Source organism: Lethenteron reissneri, chromosome 15 (genome assembly GCF_015708825.2).
Source record: "Lethenteron reissneri isolate LAM-NWPU_2019-01 chromosome 15, ASM1570882v1, whole genome shotgun sequence".
Lineage (NCBI taxonomy): Eukaryota > Metazoa > Chordata > Hyperoartia > Petromyzontiformes > Petromyzontidae > Lethenteron > Lethenteron reissneri.
Window position 1 is genome coordinate 9,066,474 of NC_083793.1, and position 17,979 is coordinate 9,084,452.

Sequence of the window (17,979 nt, forward strand, 5' to 3'; positions counted from 1 at the left end):
ATAACAGACACCCGTTCCAAATTTATCTCAACAGGATCGCTTTGCATGCCAGTTTTAACCTGTATTTCCACAAAGATCTCCCGCACAACGAGTGCACATAACAGGACGTCATCACAGTCGTGCGATTAGTCACAGGTCGGCTGCCACATTTAGCTCGGGGACATGTCGAGGGATGTGATGGGAGAAGGAGGCAGACAGGGGACACATACTGGAGCAAGCCCTCACTCTCCTGGTGTGCCTTTTCCTCCTCTTCGGGTGATTTACCAGACACCGGTGCCTCTGAGCCTAAACTAAAACCAAACTATTTTTTATTTTACGAGGTAGGACACACTGAGCAGAACTGATAGCTCAACAAAGTGGCTTATAGTGTGCTCATTTATAGCAACCAGTTACTCTAAACGCATGTTAATTCTAAATGTGGAGGACCCGGAGACAAATCCACGCAACCATGGGGAGGACATGCCAACTCCAAATATGAAGGTGTCAGGATTGGGATCGAACCCACGACCTCCTGTATACCAGGCGAGGGAGTTAACATCTCGCCAATGTGGTGTCCCTCTAGAGCCTCTATCAATGCTGCTTATAATTCTCTGCCACGAATCGTACCGTGTACTGCTAAATCCGACCGTGTCCGTCCAGTGCCCGCTGAGCTGCATTGGCTTCTGGTTGCTAAGCGAATACATTCTAAGGTCGCACTCAACACACACAAAGTGCTTGCCACAAATGAACCACAATAGCTTGCTGATCTCGTCAAAGAGCATAAACCACCATCACGCGAACTCCGGTCATCCTCGCAGCGGCTTTTGGCTCGCCGTCGAACAAAGACGGTCACCGCATCGCGCGCTTTCAGACGTGCTTCTGCGGCCGTCTGGAACGCTCTCCCTTCCGATGTTAGGAAGCCACTGGAGCTATGCACTTTTAAGTCACCGAGATTGAAAACTCATTTTTTTCAGAACTGCTATTTGTCTTTAGTTTGTTGTCCTTCCCCCGGCACCTCCGATTAGCACGGTTGGCTACATACGGTGCGAAAAAAGTTCAGCATACGTACGTACATACATCCTCCTCCCCCTCTTCCGCGCTGTGCACACACAGGACCGAGTCGGGGAGCCGTTCTTTCTGCTGCTCACGGCCATTCGGCAGCAGATCAGCAAGGGGCCGGTGGACGCGGTCACGGGCCGTGCCAAGTACACGCTGAGCGAGGACTGGCTGCTGCGCGAGAACATCGAGGCGACCCCCCTGGTGGGTGGCATAAGCCCACGACGCCGTGCCGGACGGTCTTTAGCAGCTTTCTCTGCAACCCGGCGTCACGCGCACGCTCACGGCCGTGTTGTAGCTTCGTCACGGCCACACCGCACCTCCACCTACCTCCCACGCCTCCCCCCGCATGAGCTCGCTGGCCGCATGAACTAATCCCACGGCGTTGTCCATCGATCAAGTGGCGGCGGCGAATGAGCAAAGGAAAAAATCTTATTCACGTGAATACCGGCCAGCAATGTCGTTAATAACTTTTATTAGAAATGTTAATGATCCTGTTTAATGGGGAGGGAGGAGGTTAGTCCAGATTATTTATCAGTTGTTGGAATGCCTGTCACTCGAGTGAGTTTTGTTCCCCGATGGGGACATTTGGGTAGATATCATTCGTGCACACACAGATTACAAGAATCTATTTCTGGCCAGGTGAGAGACAGCCCATTGACACAAGCCTGCCTTTCATATATTTTTTATTTAGATCAACAACACGCAAGTACAGTGCAAGCACAGTACAAGTACAGACAGACAGCTCTTTTGTCAATCCACTGCCGGATCGGGAGCCTCTCTCTGTGCTGTGTGGGCCACGGGGGTGTCATGTGACCATCCTTGCGAGAAGGGTGCCGTGGTGAAGAGATGTTTACCACCTCGCCCGGTGTACAGAAGGTCGTGGGTTCGATCCCGACCCTCCGGGTCCTCCGGTTTTTCCCCTCCACATTAGGAAACACGCGTTTAGAGTATTTGGCTGCTGTGAAGTTCCACACGATAAGCCACTTCGTTGAGCTATCATTTGTGGCCCAGGTCGCTTCTGAAAAAGAGCTGCATAGCTCAGTGGGCCTTACCTGGTAAATAAACAACATAGTTCAAATAGTTTTAAATACTTCACACTGGAAAAGTTGGGGAGCACAGAAGACGTTTGAGCATCATCCATAACAACACCGGCTGTTACTTCACTGACTCTGCAGACGATGTAGTCGACCCTGGTGGTCGCCTACTACAGCTGTTTTTATGCACTAACCAGCACTATCCAGGCTCAGCTTTGCTTTAACTTTTATGGGTCTAACTTTGGTCATTAACAAACATGCAATTACAATGGCTTAAAAGAAAAAAAACAGGAGCAGTTTATTGACATCCGTTTTATCTATTCGTTGTTAACAGGTGGAGGCGTTTGTTTGCTGCTCATTCAAAGTTTAACACACTGCAAATGCAATCTCCAGCTGACAGTCAGTCAGTCCCTCTGCTCTCTCCAGATAATGTTTTTTTTCTTCCTGTCAATCATTCACTGAGCGAGCTTTATGATGGGTGATTTCACACCATTGTCAGTACCAGTCCCTGTAATTTTACTGCTGACTCTCCACCGGCTCAATCAATCACTCTTTATTTGTTACACGGAAAGTTCCGTTTGCTCAGTTACCCAGATGTTTTGGGTGCCACGGTGGCGAGATGTTGACTACCTCACCTGGTGTATACAAGGTCGTGGGTTCGAGGCCGACCCTGACGCCTGTATACTTGTGGTTTGCGTGTTCTTTCCGTGGTCGGGTGGATTTTTCTCCGAATCCTCCGGTTTTTCTCTCTACATTTAGAAAAAATGCGTGTAGAGAAGTTGACTGCTGTCAAATTTCCACGTGATAAGCCACTTCGTTGAGCCATCATTTGTGGCCAGGTCGCTTTTGAAAAAGAGCTACATAGCTCAGTGATCCTTCCCTTGTAAAATAGAAATAGTTTCGTTTTTAAGTAGTTCATCGTTTGCAAGGGAGATGTGTGGTGCATCAGCGCACAAAAAGCACCGCGAGAGCCACCCTTGCAGAGGAACGGGGCAACGATGGAACAAAACGTGTCAGAGGTGCAGGCAAAAAATAGTGCTTAGAGAACAAATATGTACAGTGTTAACATGGGCCTGCACGAGAGGGAATTGTACAGAGCCCCGTGATATATTGACCTAATTTCCATGCTGGCCAGACGGCTTGTAAGAGATTTAAATATATATGTGTACGATATATACATCTTTTCTGATTCGATTAATTCAAACTGTCAATGGAAAAAGCAATAAACAAACAACCGAGGGCATGGCGTGTTCATGGTCCCATGCTCGTTACGCTTAAGCAAAGCAGGCTGGCGAGTCAGTAGACGTTGACGTCAGAGCACAGGGAAGTCGTGCCTGGAGAGCCCCACGCGTCTCATTCTTCTCCAGACAGGGACGATGAAACCCACTCGATTGGAAACCACAGATCACTACTTCCTCCGCCCTGCACTTGGGCTTCGCTTGAGCCAGTCGATACAAGCAGAAGTGCAAGCATGTTTAAAACAAATAGCACAGCACAACTCTTGAACACGAGCTTCACAACGGACGTGTGTACAAGTACTGTACAGAGCTTTCATCGATCCACTGCTGGATGAGGCCCCCCCCTCACTCCCCCAAAAATGTATTACGCTGGGTCATTGTGGGTTGGCGAACGCGGCGAGCACAGACACCACACGGAAGCGTAGAAGTAGAGTACAGCCACGGGTATACAGAATCAGAATATGTATTGATACTGAAGGAATCCGATGAGCTATGAAGCTCTATTTCACATATGTCCAGTAGGGGCGGGTGAAAACGTTACGACAACAAACAGTGCAACAACACGATAGGAGTGCAAAGTATATGAAAGGTGACAAAATCACTTTAAAAGTTATACAAATAAAAATAAACTTTTTTTTTATCTTACAAGGTAAAGCCCACTGAGCTATTAGTTTATTTTTCAAAAGTGTCCTGGCCACAAAAGACAGCTCAACGAAGTGGCTTATCACGTAGAAATGTATAGTAGGCTCACTAACACCTGCTTGTGCACAGTGGTCACCCATCCAAGCACTCTCCAGGCTGAAACCTTGCTTAGCTTCTGAGATGTGATGAAATAGAGGCGCGTCACAACAAGACAATTGCTGCCAAATTGCTGCTCGGGTGAATGGTGAATGGAAAACGCTTGAATGGCAGGGAACTATTGCACGGCTAAAGTTCGGAGGCGAGGGGGGAAGCAGATGCTATTGTTTACTTACACTTGATGTGGTCCAGCAGAACACTGGTCCATTAGTTCATTTGTAAGGCTGCTAAGTTAAACCCACAGCCAGGAAGACCTCACTTCCTTTGAGACAATGTCTATAACAACAAGCGGGCAGAAGCAGGAAAGCGTATGTGGAAGGGGGGGTGTCGCGCGTAAACTAAACTATTTAACTATTTTATTTTTTACCAGGTACCAACAATGTATATGGAACTCTTCTTAACTGCCGTGATACGGGCGACCAATATTGCAGATCCCATGATCCGTGATTGTATTCCTCTTAGGGGCATAGCATGGTGCCACGGTGGTGAGATGTTAATGACCTCGCTTGATATACAGGAGGACGTGGGCTTGATCCCGACCCTGACACCTGTATATTTGGAGTTTGCATGTTCTCTCTCCGTGGTTGCATGGATTTTTCCCCGGGTGCTTCGGTTTTTCCGTCCACATTTAGAAGCACGTGTTTAGAGTATTCGGCTGTTTTACATTTCCACGTGATTGGACACTTTGTTGAGCTATCATTTGCGGGCAGGTTGCTTCTGAAAAAGAGCTATACAGTTAACTGGGCCTCACCTAATAACATTTTTATAGCTAAATAGTTTTTGTGTGGGGTGATACATCGTGGGTTAATGCGGCTAATAGGACGAGTTTACCACAGGACCCCTTATCCACAAAGAAATCGCAGATGACAGGATGCCAATCCGCAAAGGCTTATGGGAAATGTTGCGGATAATCGTGCATAATAGGAAGATATAGAGTAGTGGATAATAGGATTCTTCACAGATCGTACAGCTGCTAGATATAATAGGAGTTGCGGATAATAGGGCCGTGGTTAAGAGGACTGTACATATATTATTGTATTGAAAGTGTGCAGTGAGTGAATTCTATCATCAGTGCATATTATGGGTGAGCAACATAAACATTGACATAAAATTGGACAAAAGCTGAACATTTTACAAAATAATGTAAACATGCTTGGAGTACAATGAGAGGCAGACAGAGACACACGTAGATTGGAGAACATACGCGCGTAAACTATATCTTGACGACTTTGAAGAAATAGAAAATTATAATAAAAATTAGCAGGCTGGGCAGGGACAATGACCGGCGGTCGAGACAGGGACAGCTAAGGGAGAGAAGGCGCTAAAAAAAAGTCTACTTGCAGAGATGGAGCTCGAAATACATCAGCTGGTGTGTGGGTGCTCGTTGGATTGCTACATCAGACCACGGCGAGACATGGCTGACAGCTTGTGGGCGGCCTGCATCAAGTAGTGGATAGATCATGGATGATAATGACACGTAACTTCATCCATATCAATGTTTGAGGTCATGATTTAGGCATGGAATTGATTGATTTGAAGCTTTCGTGACTGCAGGAATCCATATTCTTTCAGCAGTTTTCTTGCTGTGGTTGTCTCACCTGATGACGATTGCTTGTTTTGCGATCGAAACATCGTGATCTATTATTTTTTCTACCTACGTGACTTTACCGAAAGAACCAAACAGTATGGAATTGATTCTAGATTTGAAGCTTTCGTGACTGCAAGCCAGATTTGCTGCAGCAAATCTGGCTGTGACGGTCCCACCTGATGACGGAGACTTGTGTTGCCTCCGAAACGTCGTGATTTTTTATTTTATTTTTATTAATTTTAATTTCATTTTTTACCTACGTGACTTTACCGAAAAAACTAAGAGTATGAGTAGGGAATTGCTTGTGTAACCATCGGTCTTTTCTTATTGTACCCCTATAGCCACTAGAGGTGCTATCATTCATCGCAGTGTAAATCATATATATAATCATATATTCTTGCATCGAATTGCGATCCTGCATTCCAACAATTAATCGCACATCCAGGAGGGAATTTAAACCCTTTCACCCCTAAATATAGGGATATATTTTATGCCCGCGTATTCCTTTAAGTAACTTAAAATTAAAATCAAGGTCATGTTTCGTTCAAAATATCTTGCTAATAATAACACTTTGATATGTTGCGAACACCTAGTACATTGCGAAAGCCTTCAACTGAGAAAAGAAACGTCTGAGGATGCTGATGGGAAGGGTTTGTGGGGGTTCATGGGACACGCGCGGGGTGCCGCAGAGGAGAGATGCAGGAGGTCGTGGGTTCGTTCCCGACCCTGACGCTTGTGTATTTGGAGTTTGCATGTTCTCCCCGTGGCCGTGTGGATTCTTCACCGCATCCTGCGGTTTTCCCCTCCACGTTTAGAATTGGCGTGCGTTTTAGAGGATTTAGCTGCGACACATTTCCACACGATGTATAAACCACGTGGTCAGTTGGTGGCCAGGTGGCATCTGAAAGAAGGTACATAGCTCAGTGGGCCTTACCTGGTAAAATAACAAAACTATATTCTTGGTTCTAGATTTGAAGCTTTCGTGACTGCAAGGATTCATATTCTTAGGTTTTTTTTCGGTAAAGTCACGTAGGTAAAACATTAAAATTAATAAAAGTAAAATAAAATAAAAAAAATAAAAATCACGACGTTTCGGAGGCAACACAAGCTTCCGTCTTCAGGTGGAACCGTCACAGCCACGACAGCTGTATCAAGTAAATACAGCTGTCGTGGCTGTGACGGTTCCGTCGTGGCTGTGACGGTTCCACCTGAAGACGGAAGCTTGTGTTGCCTCCGAAACGTCGTGATTTTTATTTTTTTATTTTACTTTTATTAATTTTAATGTTTTACCTACGTGACTTTACCGAAAAAACCTAAGAATATATTCTTGGTTCTTTCGGTAAAGTCACGTAGAAGGGAAATAATAAAATAATATAAATATAATCATCATCAGGTGTGAAATCCACAGCAAGAAAATTTGCTGTGGATTTCACACCTGATGATGATTGCCTGTGTTGCAGTCGAAACGTCGTGAGAATTTTTCTTATTTAATATTTTTATTATTTCCCTTTTACGTGACTTGACCGAAAGAACCAAGAATACGAATCCCTGCAGTCACGAAAGCTTTAAATCTAAATTTAGTTTAGTTTTAGTTGTGTTGGGCTGTGTCCTTGGGGAGAGCGAGAGGGAGAGACGGTGCAATCACAGCAAGGGAAGCGGGGCGTCTCTCTTCATTGCCATGCATCCCAGCTGCAAGGTGCCACACAACAATGCTCATTTATTTATTTACTTATTTTCACATTTTGTTTATATTTTTTACTCGGAGGATATTTTTATCGGGACTGTCGTAAAGGAGCAATGCCTGTTGGGTATTGCAAGGGCTTGCGAGTGAGAGGTTTGTGTAAGATTAGTACGTAACCTTCAAGTGGCTAATCACGGGAATTTGAAATGAGAGGCTGTTTTGTTTTTGTCGTCATGAGTTGTTAAGGCGAAATTATTAGAAACAATTGGGAACAACCAAATCGTTTGCAGACTCGTCACCATTGTGATTTTGCAATAACTGAATAGAAGGCAGAATGACAAGCGTATATATCTTAGTTAAACTGTGCAGATGGTTTTAAACGCTGTTTACATTTCATTTAGGGATTCTTTGTTTTAGTGATTAATAGCAAGAATAATAAAACACATTTACAGCCCTGGGTCAATTTGCTGCTGGATCAAGCCCTGCCAATGTCGTTTAGATCATGGCTTTATTTTTACCATACTTCACCACGCTGGTCATTGCCAGTGGCTCGAGATTGGGCCGTGTCACCCAGGACTGGTGCAGATATCAAGCGCCGCTGATGTTACCTGTGGCTTGGAATCAAACTCGGGTCGTCGGGTTCATAGCTCAATGTCATTTATATCCAATTCAATGTAATTAATATTGAACAAAAATATGCCAAAGGTGCAGGCCTGTAATCATTTACTCATGCCACTGCCATGCAAAATAGTTGTCCTTTCCAAATTAACAACAATACAAGTAAATAATTTAGAGTACTATCCAAAGGTTTTTATCGTTGAAGAAAAAAACTGCTTTGCAATAAACATTTAAAGTGACCTACTTACGAAAAACTGCGTCAGCAGAGTTTTAATATAAACATTGGTCCATCGTGAGTGGTTGTCGACTCGCCACATGGACAATAACGCGCGTCACATTTAAACGCACCACGTGCTGCACATGTCTACAAACCATTAGACATTGAGGAATAATCTTCTTGGTTCTTTCGGTAAAGTCACGTAGAAGGGGAATAATAAAGAAAGAAAAAAAGAAAGTAATGCAATAATTTTTTAATAATATAATAACTATTTTATTACTTCCCTTCTACGTGACTTTACCGAAAGAACCAAGAAGATGAATCCCTGCAGTCACGAAAGCTTTAAATCGAAATTGAGGAATAATATAGGAACATAAGCTGGTGGGACTGCAAATAAGCGTGGAGGAAAGCATGTTGCGTGGAAATGATACTGAGATACAGGAAGAGGAGCATGTGGATCGGAGCATACATGCAAGTTAGAGGGCATCACATCGACTCTGTTACGAAAAGGAAATAGGCTTGGGCAGGATGGATCATAGCTCCAAGGGACGATGCCTGGTGACCAAGACTGGGAACATTCGTGTGCAAGAGCCAGGTTGTTTGCATCGTGAGACCACGAGGGATAGCAACAGCTTTTGCAGGTCTTCTTGGTTCTTTCGGTAAAGTCACGTAGAATGGAAGTAATAAATTAATAATAATTAAACATAATAAAATAATTCTCATGACGTTTCGGCCACAACGCAAGCAGCCGTCCTCAGGTGGAGAACAGGTCTGTCGAGAAGACAGAGTCTGAATGACACACCCCAGGCTTGGAGCGTCTATTTAAGCTTATATCAAGAGGAATTTAGCTTATTTATGGGAAATGCAGATTTGCGATTAGTACTACTTGTGGCCGAAACGTCGTGATAATTATTTTATTATGTTTTATTTTTATTATTTCATTATTTCCATTCTACGTGACTTTACCGAAAGAACCAAGAAGATGAATCTCTGCAGTCACGAAAGCTTTAAATCGAAGCTTTTGCAGGTCTTTATCCAGCAGTGGATAGATGATGGCTGCTGATGATGGTGGTGCCACAGTTGAATAAGCTCCATCCCATTTACATATCTGTTGCCGTAAGAATGTGTCATTCACATAGCTGGCTCTGGGCCGCAAACGAAATCCTAGGTGTGAAACGCATTTTGGAACTTTAACCTTTAAAGCCAAGAAGCCAACGGAGCCGAACAGCAACGGCCGCAATGTGACCCACACGTTGACTTACAATGCACTCCTAGCCGTGGCGCTGGGGCTGTAGCAGTGGCGATACCACGTGCGCGGGAAGCGACTGCGTTGACAGTTTCCGGGTAGAGGAAACAGCCGCACACGGTTTACCCCCCACGATCACACACCGCATAGACTTCCCTTGGCCGTGGAAGTTGGAAACTATGTGGCCCGCGACCAGTGCCGGATTAAGCTAGTGCGGGGCCTGTAGCATGATGTTATAAAGCGGCCCTGTATTAAAAAAAAACATAAATATAAAAACACAAATGTTTAACTTGCATAGGGAAGTAATTGTATTTTTTCATTTGCTATACAGCCAGATAATACGACACATAGCGAACCTTAAACACCCAGTCGTCCATCAACGTTGAAGGCGGTATAGTACTATAGTAATAGAGCAAGTGCAGAATCACTGAACCGGAATTGATACCTTGAAAGCATTTAGCTACATATGGCCGTAGCATATGTAGCTACTTTTGCTACGGGGATAATCCGGCACTGCCCGCGACTTAATTTCACGTGGCCTTGCCTTGCAGCCAAGCCGCGTGGGCCGAAAAAACGATGTCCTCCCGTCATCGCTGCCCTCATTGGCCACCCGTCAGGGTGGCACTGAACTGAACAATTTTTTTATGATGCCAGGTAAGGCTCACTAAGCTATGTAGATATTTTTCATGAGCGACCTGGCTATCACAAATTATAGCTCAACGAAGTGGCTTATCGTGTGGTAATTTGTCGCAGCCAAATGCTCTAAACGCGTGTTGATTCTAAACGTGGAGGGAAAAACAAGACGACCTGGAGAAAAATCCACAGGACCAAGGGGAGAGAGAATATGCAAACTGCAAAAAAAGTGGATGAAACCCACGACCCCCTGTATACCAGGCGCGGTGGTTAACATCTCGCCACCGTGCGGAACACTTTCGATGTGACGACAACTCCGTGCCTCGAATGTGCGGGGGTTCAGCCAGTGACCGAGGTGCGTGTGGACGTTCGTGTGTTGTTGATGTGTCGTTGCTGCCGAAGGCATTGGAATGTCCTCTTTGGCTCTCGCTCAGGAAACGGTTCCCACCCCGCTTCACTGCACACAGCCACGTTAATAGACACCCCTTCACTGTGCGTAAGCACCGTTCGTAGACAATTCTTCGTATTGTTTTTTTATGGTGTTAACTGCTGACTAGGCAACTGTGAAAACGAGCTTCATAGTTCATCGGATTTCTCCTACAGTCGAAAATTAAGATTTTGATTCTTCACTGCACAGACACCCTTCCTAGAAGTACCTCTCTGCTGCGCTCAGAGACCCCTTACAGACACTCCTTGACCCCCTTACCCCCTACAGCCACCTCCCTTCCTACTCATACCCTCCCTGCTGTGTCCCTTTCCCCTCAAATCTGCTTTCCTTGCACCCAACCCTCTCTGGCCCATCTCCCTTCTGCCCTCTCTTCCTGCCCCCCTCTCTCCCCGCCCCCCAACTCCTGACCCCTGTTCTCTCCCCCCCTCTGTTTGTCCCCCTCTTTCTGCCCCCCCCCCCCACCAACGCCTTACTCTCTGTTCTGTCTCTGCCCCCCCTCTCTCTCTCTCACTAACACCGCCCTCTCTGTCTTGGACATCCCAGCACGCACACGTCAAGATCACCCATGTAGCCTTAACAGACTTTTGGGGCAAGTGCTGTTAGCGAGCACCTATGAAGGCTGGAACGGCACACGAGGGGTTGGGTGGCCAACACCACGCCCGACCGCCTTTGTCTCCCCAGTGGCGATGTTTACACACCGCACCAGGAGGCCCAGGACTGGTTCAGATAATCATCACCGGTGTTGGCCGTGAGCGGAAATCGAACCCGGGTCGCCGGGTTCATAGCGCAGCGCGCTAACCGCTACACCACCGCTCCACACCCAGCACACTCACACACGCACACACATTCCACGTGGTCCCACCCGCTGCCCACATACTTATACTTTGCAGGAGTTTGCAGCAGTTCCCCACACTGGTGACCACAGGAAACCCCGGGCCCGACATTATCTGACCCCGAGCCCGGCCCATTCTCCTCGTGCAAGTCACACCCTACATCCGCGTTGCCCAACTGCACCACTGAGCACCCCTCGCAACGTAGTCATGCGACAGCGCACTTAGATGAGCGTCCGTTTGTACGTTTGCGATCGTACGTTGCGTACGTATCGTCCGGCCGGGGGGGGGAGAGGCTGGGGGGGGGGGGCTTAATTTCTCGCCGAATATTTGCCGGGTTGCTTGCAGATTCCAGTAGGCAATGTGGACTGCAATGGTCACTGTCACGGTGGGTGTGGTCCGCCGACTTGGAGCCATGGCAAGAACCCATTGCCGGATGTCGTATTCTGGGCGACGCAAGTATTTCATGCAGAGCTCAGCTTGACAAACCTGGCTAAAGGCTCTTGCCTCAGCCCTGGGCGTTATAATGCCGTATCGCCTTCAAAGCCACAGTCCATGCGCTGCACCTTCAGAAAATTGATGTGTGCTGGAGGAATCTTATGAGCTATGAAGATCTTTTTTTCACAGATGTCCAGTAATGTGAAACTCCTGAAGAATCAGGATATTTTAGATTTAATTTCCAGTTCAGAATTGTAAAAAAAAAAAAACTCAGAGTAGGACTTTTGTTGTTGTATCGTTCGCAATCAAGGGAATTAAGTTGCGTTCCGTTGCTACAGTTCTAAATTGTGTTGTAAAACAATTGCAGAGCCCCACCTTTCCCCCCCGTCGGTTTACATCGTACCAAACAGCGTCAGCGGTTACAACCCCCTGTGCTCCGTGACCCAGCGGAGCCCATCGTCGGTGTGAGCGAGGTGCCTCAACCCGAACGGCGAGGCTGTAAACAACGCGGGACGATTAACCGCAGCTGCCCACACCGGCTTAATTCCCAGCGGGAGGTTGCCCAGCCCGAGGCTTTACGCGGGGAGGCGACGCCGACGGACCTTCGACCGATGACTGTTTTGAGCGCCGTCACAATCCATTATTGTCCCCCGCGAGTGGCGGCGAAGAGTCGGTTCGGCACGCGAACGTAACTCAGGGACTCGACGCATTCGTCAAGAACGCCGTGGGCCTTAAAAATTGGGGGGGGGAAGTATGTAACAAGAGGCGACGTTTCGTGGACATGGCCCTTCTTCACAGGACGTAGAGAGGCCAGAGAGGTAGCGTTAAACAATAATTGGACTGGAGATCCAGTGCTAGATGTGTACTTTGTGTGTGTGTATATATTTACTTTTTTTGTTTAGTTTTTTGCCTGGATAAGTACTTGAGATGGAGCCCTATCGTTTGCAAGGGTGTCCCGGGGTGTCAAGGGACACGTGCTTAGGGAAACAAACACGTAACCACACGCGTACAAACATTTGAAAATCCCACGACGTGTGTGGTACATGATGTGCTTGCGCAATATCAAAATGTGTTTACACGGTTCAGAGCGGGGGACTAGGCGGTCAGGGGAGCGCGCGTGAGCGCAATTGTACCAATTATGCGTGCTTCGTCGAAAATAATTGTGATGGAAACAATGGATACTTGAGGTATGTGTTGTGTATGGCACCAATTGCTTTGTATGGCCAGTAAATAATGCATTTTTCCAGGATAAATGTGATAAAACAAAGTCCTTTTCAGTGGTTAAGAAAACAAGAGTAATTTACGTAAATATGTCATCCACTGCTGGATGGAGGCCGCCCCACCGGTAATAATTGATCATGGGGGTTGTTCGACCATCCGTCACGCTGGCCAGTGCGGGTTCGTGATGGGGACCCCGAGAACCAGTTGAGATGTCACGCCACCACTGATGTTGGCCGTGGCAAGGAATCAAACTCGAGTTAATTTACGCATAATATTGTACAATATAGAATATTCATGAACGTAAAGAGCTTCACCTGAGGTAGGCAAGCTGGAGTTAGTGATTAGCAATGCCCAACAATGTCTACCGATGGTTGGCGTGCAGTTTGGATGGAAATAGTTTTGTAATTCACGGGTGACTGGGAGATATGGATCTAGGTATTTGCAAATTAACCTTATGGCGGTAATTTTTAGTCTGTTGATGGTCGGCGATGCGGCAATCGACTCATCTCGCCGAGCTGTACACGATGCACTATTCAAAGTAAAATTACACTGGTCAACAAAAAAAAAACTTTTTTTTCTGGCGTGGACTTTTGCAGCTGTTTTAGACTAATTTCCGGGTGCTGATTCTAAATCTGATCTCAGATTTGCTCTATCACATCTCATTTTTTATGCTATCGCATATCCCATTTTCATTGATTTTATCCGAAATTAACTCTGTCACTTATGGTTGCGAGTCAGTGACTGCTTTAGTGTTAAAATATGGTGCTGTATTTTTAGGATAGTGTGTTTCTAATATCATTTTATGTAGATATTCACATTTATTTAATATTTTTCTTCTGCAGTTTTATTGAAAATTCAATATTTGATATCTCAAAAACTGATTCCAGATTTGGAATCAGCACCCCAAAATTACCTTAAAACCGTTGAAATACCTTATGCGAGAAAAAGTGTGTTGACCAGTGTTATTCGATAACGGATGTTTGTATGCTAACGTTTGGCGTTCCGACATCGCGGATTAGCACTGATTTCGTATTGGTTGGTACCCCAGTCGCCGAGTTAAGTACACCCCTAGAAAAAAATAGTGTCTCAGAAATAAAATATTTGATTCCCTCGGTCATTTCGTATTATTTGGTACCTCGGGGTACCGCCATGAGCATCAAATGTCCAGCGTCGGAGACTCCCATGCCGGTAGGAGTGTCATTGCTAGAGCACTGACACCCCAGACAGAATGGAGCTGTGTCAGGAGCTGTAACCGTAATATGTGAAACACCCAAAGGGAATCTCGGTCGGCAAGGGGCATGACCAAGAGACGCCGCTCTTCAAATTCCAGAAGTAGGTCACATCTCCATCACAGCACGATCGCTGTGGATGAAGAATCTCGCCGTCCAGATTCACACAGAAGTGCCCGGGGCCATTCAGGGTTCGGAGCGCTGAGGCATCACTGCTGACCGAGTTCCTGTTTTTTTTCGAAGACGGACTTCAACCTTGATTAAACCCGCTTTCACAATTGTAGCGATTTGGTGGTCTCTGGGTTCCCGGTTGTTAAAGACTTCACGGAAATAAAACAACGTTGCTGTGGATGTTTTTTTTTCTCTCTTATGGAACCGGGCACTCACCATGGTGCCACAACTTCCCCATTTAAATGTTATCGAATGCGCAACTTATTATCTATTTATTTATTTCATATCCATTAATAAGACTTGGATATAGTTCCTTTACATGCGGGAAATGGAGGCTGGCTCTTTGTAGACATGTACACTCCCACTACCGCTCACGTTCCATTGCAACGTGCACTGCTGATGCCTGCCTCATCGAGGGCAATATGTGCACGTTAAATAAAGATTGATTGATTGATAACAAGGGAGGATAAAAAGTTAACGCGGCGCGGGGCACCGACGCGAGCCAGCAGCGTTGCGTTCGCCGCTTTGTTGCGGAGGATCACGATTCGAATCGAGCGACAGCCACCCCGGAGATAACTGAAATAATCCCGCACGCAGTCTGCCTCGACAGCGGACATTAAATGTCGCCCGACGTCGTTCGCAAGAGGAGGCTCCCGTCATCGCGTGCCGGCATCAGGTTTCCAAATTTGCCAAATTCGGTATGAAATTACGCCATCAAATGTACCCAGTCGGGATGGCACGCACAAAGAAGCACTTATCGCCCCCTCCCTCCCGACAGGCAGACCGATGCTCCAGGTCGCTGTTGCAAATGAGCCTATCCTGGTCTCTTGAGTTCTCACCTGGTTCCACAAAATACACTTGATACTTTTCTCCGTGTGCGAGCAGCGTGACCCCGTTTTTAGAGACTGCTGCTGCTGCCACCGCACCTGACCCTCCCCCACCCTTCCCTCTCCATTTGCCGACTTCCCCAGAACATCAACGTGTCCTTCCAAGGCTGCGGTATGGACTCGTTGGCCGTCAAGGTCCTGGACTGTGACACCATTGGGCAGGTGAAGGAGAAGATCTTGGACGGATTCTACAAAAACTCACCTTGCTCCGTGAGACCGCGCGTCGAAGACGTCGACCTAGGTGAGGCTCTTGGCCTGTTCCCAACTTTGCGTGGCGTTGTATGAACCCTGCCATTACAGCCATGCATCGGGGTGGGGAGGGCAGTGGGTGGCAGGCATGACACGGTCACAGTTGACCGTTAAACAGGTGTCAATATGAGTTTAACACCTCGGCTTTCGCGACCAATATTTTTTATAATAGAGGTTTTCGGGTTAGAGTCCATAAAAATGTGGCGCAAGAATGGGTAACGATGTGATGTGCTTCCATCTATCTTGGGACTCACGTGAACTAAAACATTTTTCGGACGTGTAAATCGACAATAATTATAATCTTCTCGTGTGTAGTCATTCGAAGCGTGTATCGTCAGCACCGTGAGTTTGTTCAACCAATCTCTCCAAACGCACCGGCTCCTAAGCGAAACAAATCACAGCAGGAACTCTAGAGCTGTTGGCCGTGCACAAGTAATGCCACGCATGAAGAGCCAACACAGCAAGTGGGCGGCAGACTGGGAGACTTTCTCGTGATCACAAAGTGGCCCTGCGATGAGTGCACTGCCCACATTTTGAGTTTTAAATGCAATGCACAAATGCTAAATAATGATGATGTGGCCTGAAAAGGATTTGGCTTCCCCTCGCTGGCTCCACATTTGAACGTAAATCGAAGGTGGCTTGCCAGCTCGCGGCTTTAATGTGAGGATGCTGGGGAGCTGAGCCAACGGCCTCTGCATTGCCGCTGTGCTTTATTCAGAATTACCGAAGAAAGAAGGACGGACGGACGGACGGACGGGGGGGGGGGTGCGCAATTTGAAGTCATGCTGAAGGGTGATCGTATTTCCCCTTTGCTTCCTGGTGAAGTGAAACAGCCCAATTCGCCTCCCAATTAAATGACCCAAGAATGCACTCAATCTCGTCCAATCTTGGAAGCTAAGCAGGTGTTGAGCCCGGTTCATACTCGCATGGCGGACTGCCTGGGACTACTTGGTATTGTAGACTTGGGCTGCGAGGTTAGTCTGCAGGGCGGTAGTCCGATATTGCAGTGTGGAATATAAACGTGTATTGCCATTGTTGTATACATGGGTTTTCTCTGGGTACTCTGGTTTCGTCCCACATGAACACGAATGCTTATTGATGTGATAGGACAAGCATCCCAATGGAGGGCCCTGTTGGAAATGTGTCTTGACACATATAACAATAATGAAATCAGCCCTTTGTCAATCCACCGTTGAATGAAGGTCTACCCCATGCCGTGTCAGTCACGGGGGTTTGACCTTACTTCACCATCCTGGTCAGTGACGATTGGTTGGTGAAGGTGGGGGGGAAGGGGGTGGCCATGACGAGTTCAGATATCGCTCACCACTGACCTCAGCCGTGGCCAGGAAACGAACTCAGTATTCTCGGTTTCATCGCGTATAGCACTCACCACTGCTTTTTGTGTTGACTTTGTTGTCCTTTTTTTTCGATTTAAAGCTTTCGTGACTGCAGGGATTCATCTTCTTGGTTCTTTCGGTAAAGTCACGTAGAAGGGAAAAAATAAAATAATACAAATAAAACATAATAAAATAATTCTCACGACGTTTCGGCCACAACGCAAGCAGCCATCCTCAGGTGAAGAACAGGTCTGTCGAAAAGACAGCGTCTGAATGAAACACCACCAGGCTTGGAGCATGTATTTAAGCTGGGTTGGAGGGGGAAGAGCGCCTTGACAAAATAATTTGCATTTCAAGAGGAATTTAGCATATTTATGGGAAATGCAGATATGGGATTAGTCATTACTTGTGGAATGTGTACCTCCAATTAGCGCAGTTTGCTACGTACGGTGCAAAATAAGTTAAACATTCATACATAAAAAAAAAATTATTCAGGGTATTATTATTGTTATTAACTCTGGGACGTCATTTTTATATATATGAGCCATGCACAAAGCCTACTGAGTGCTTTGGCGGGCGGGTCACTCAGGAGGAAGTAGTACATACATGCACGCCACTCGAGGTGACAAGGCAGCGGAGGGCACCGTGTTTAATGGGTCATTGTGAAGTGACTAAGTGAGGAGCTTTGTGTCTGCTGGGCCTGCCCCGTTCATTAAAAATGTAAACACATCATTTGTGGCCTCCACGTGCACACTATAATGAGTTTACAATTTCACCGAAAGTGTGCCCATAAAGATATCGCCCATTATCAAAGACTCATAATGGGGCTGCATGTTGAGCTCGGTCAATACAAAGTACAAAGACAAATATCTCCCGTATAGCCCTCAACAGGCTGTTGGGATAAGTGCTGTTCGCGAGCACCTATTAAGGCCGGAATATGCACGGCATGGCACACGAAAGAGTGCTGTGGCCAGCACCACGCCCGGCCGCCTTATGTCTCCACAGTGCTGCTGTTTTCGCACGGAACCAGCTACTCCACTTAGAATCGAATCGAATGTGGGGAGGCTCAGGACTGGTT

At 46.6% G+C, this 17,979-nt stretch overlaps 1 protein-coding gene across 1 annotated transcript in view; it reads left to right on the forward strand.

Annotated features, from left to right (window-relative positions):
- PLXND1 (plexin D1) overlaps positions 1 to 17,979 on the forward strand; it is a 101,007-nt gene that overhangs the window by 64,552 nt on the left and 18,476 nt on the right. Inside the window, exons 26-27 of the mRNA XM_061551982.1 lie at positions 1,093 to 1,239; positions 15,400 to 15,556. Coding sequence (XP_061407966.1) covers positions 1,093 to 1,239; positions 15,400 to 15,556 — 304 coding nt within the window. The remainder of the gene's footprint in view (positions 1 to 1,092; positions 1,240 to 15,399; positions 15,557 to 17,979) is intronic.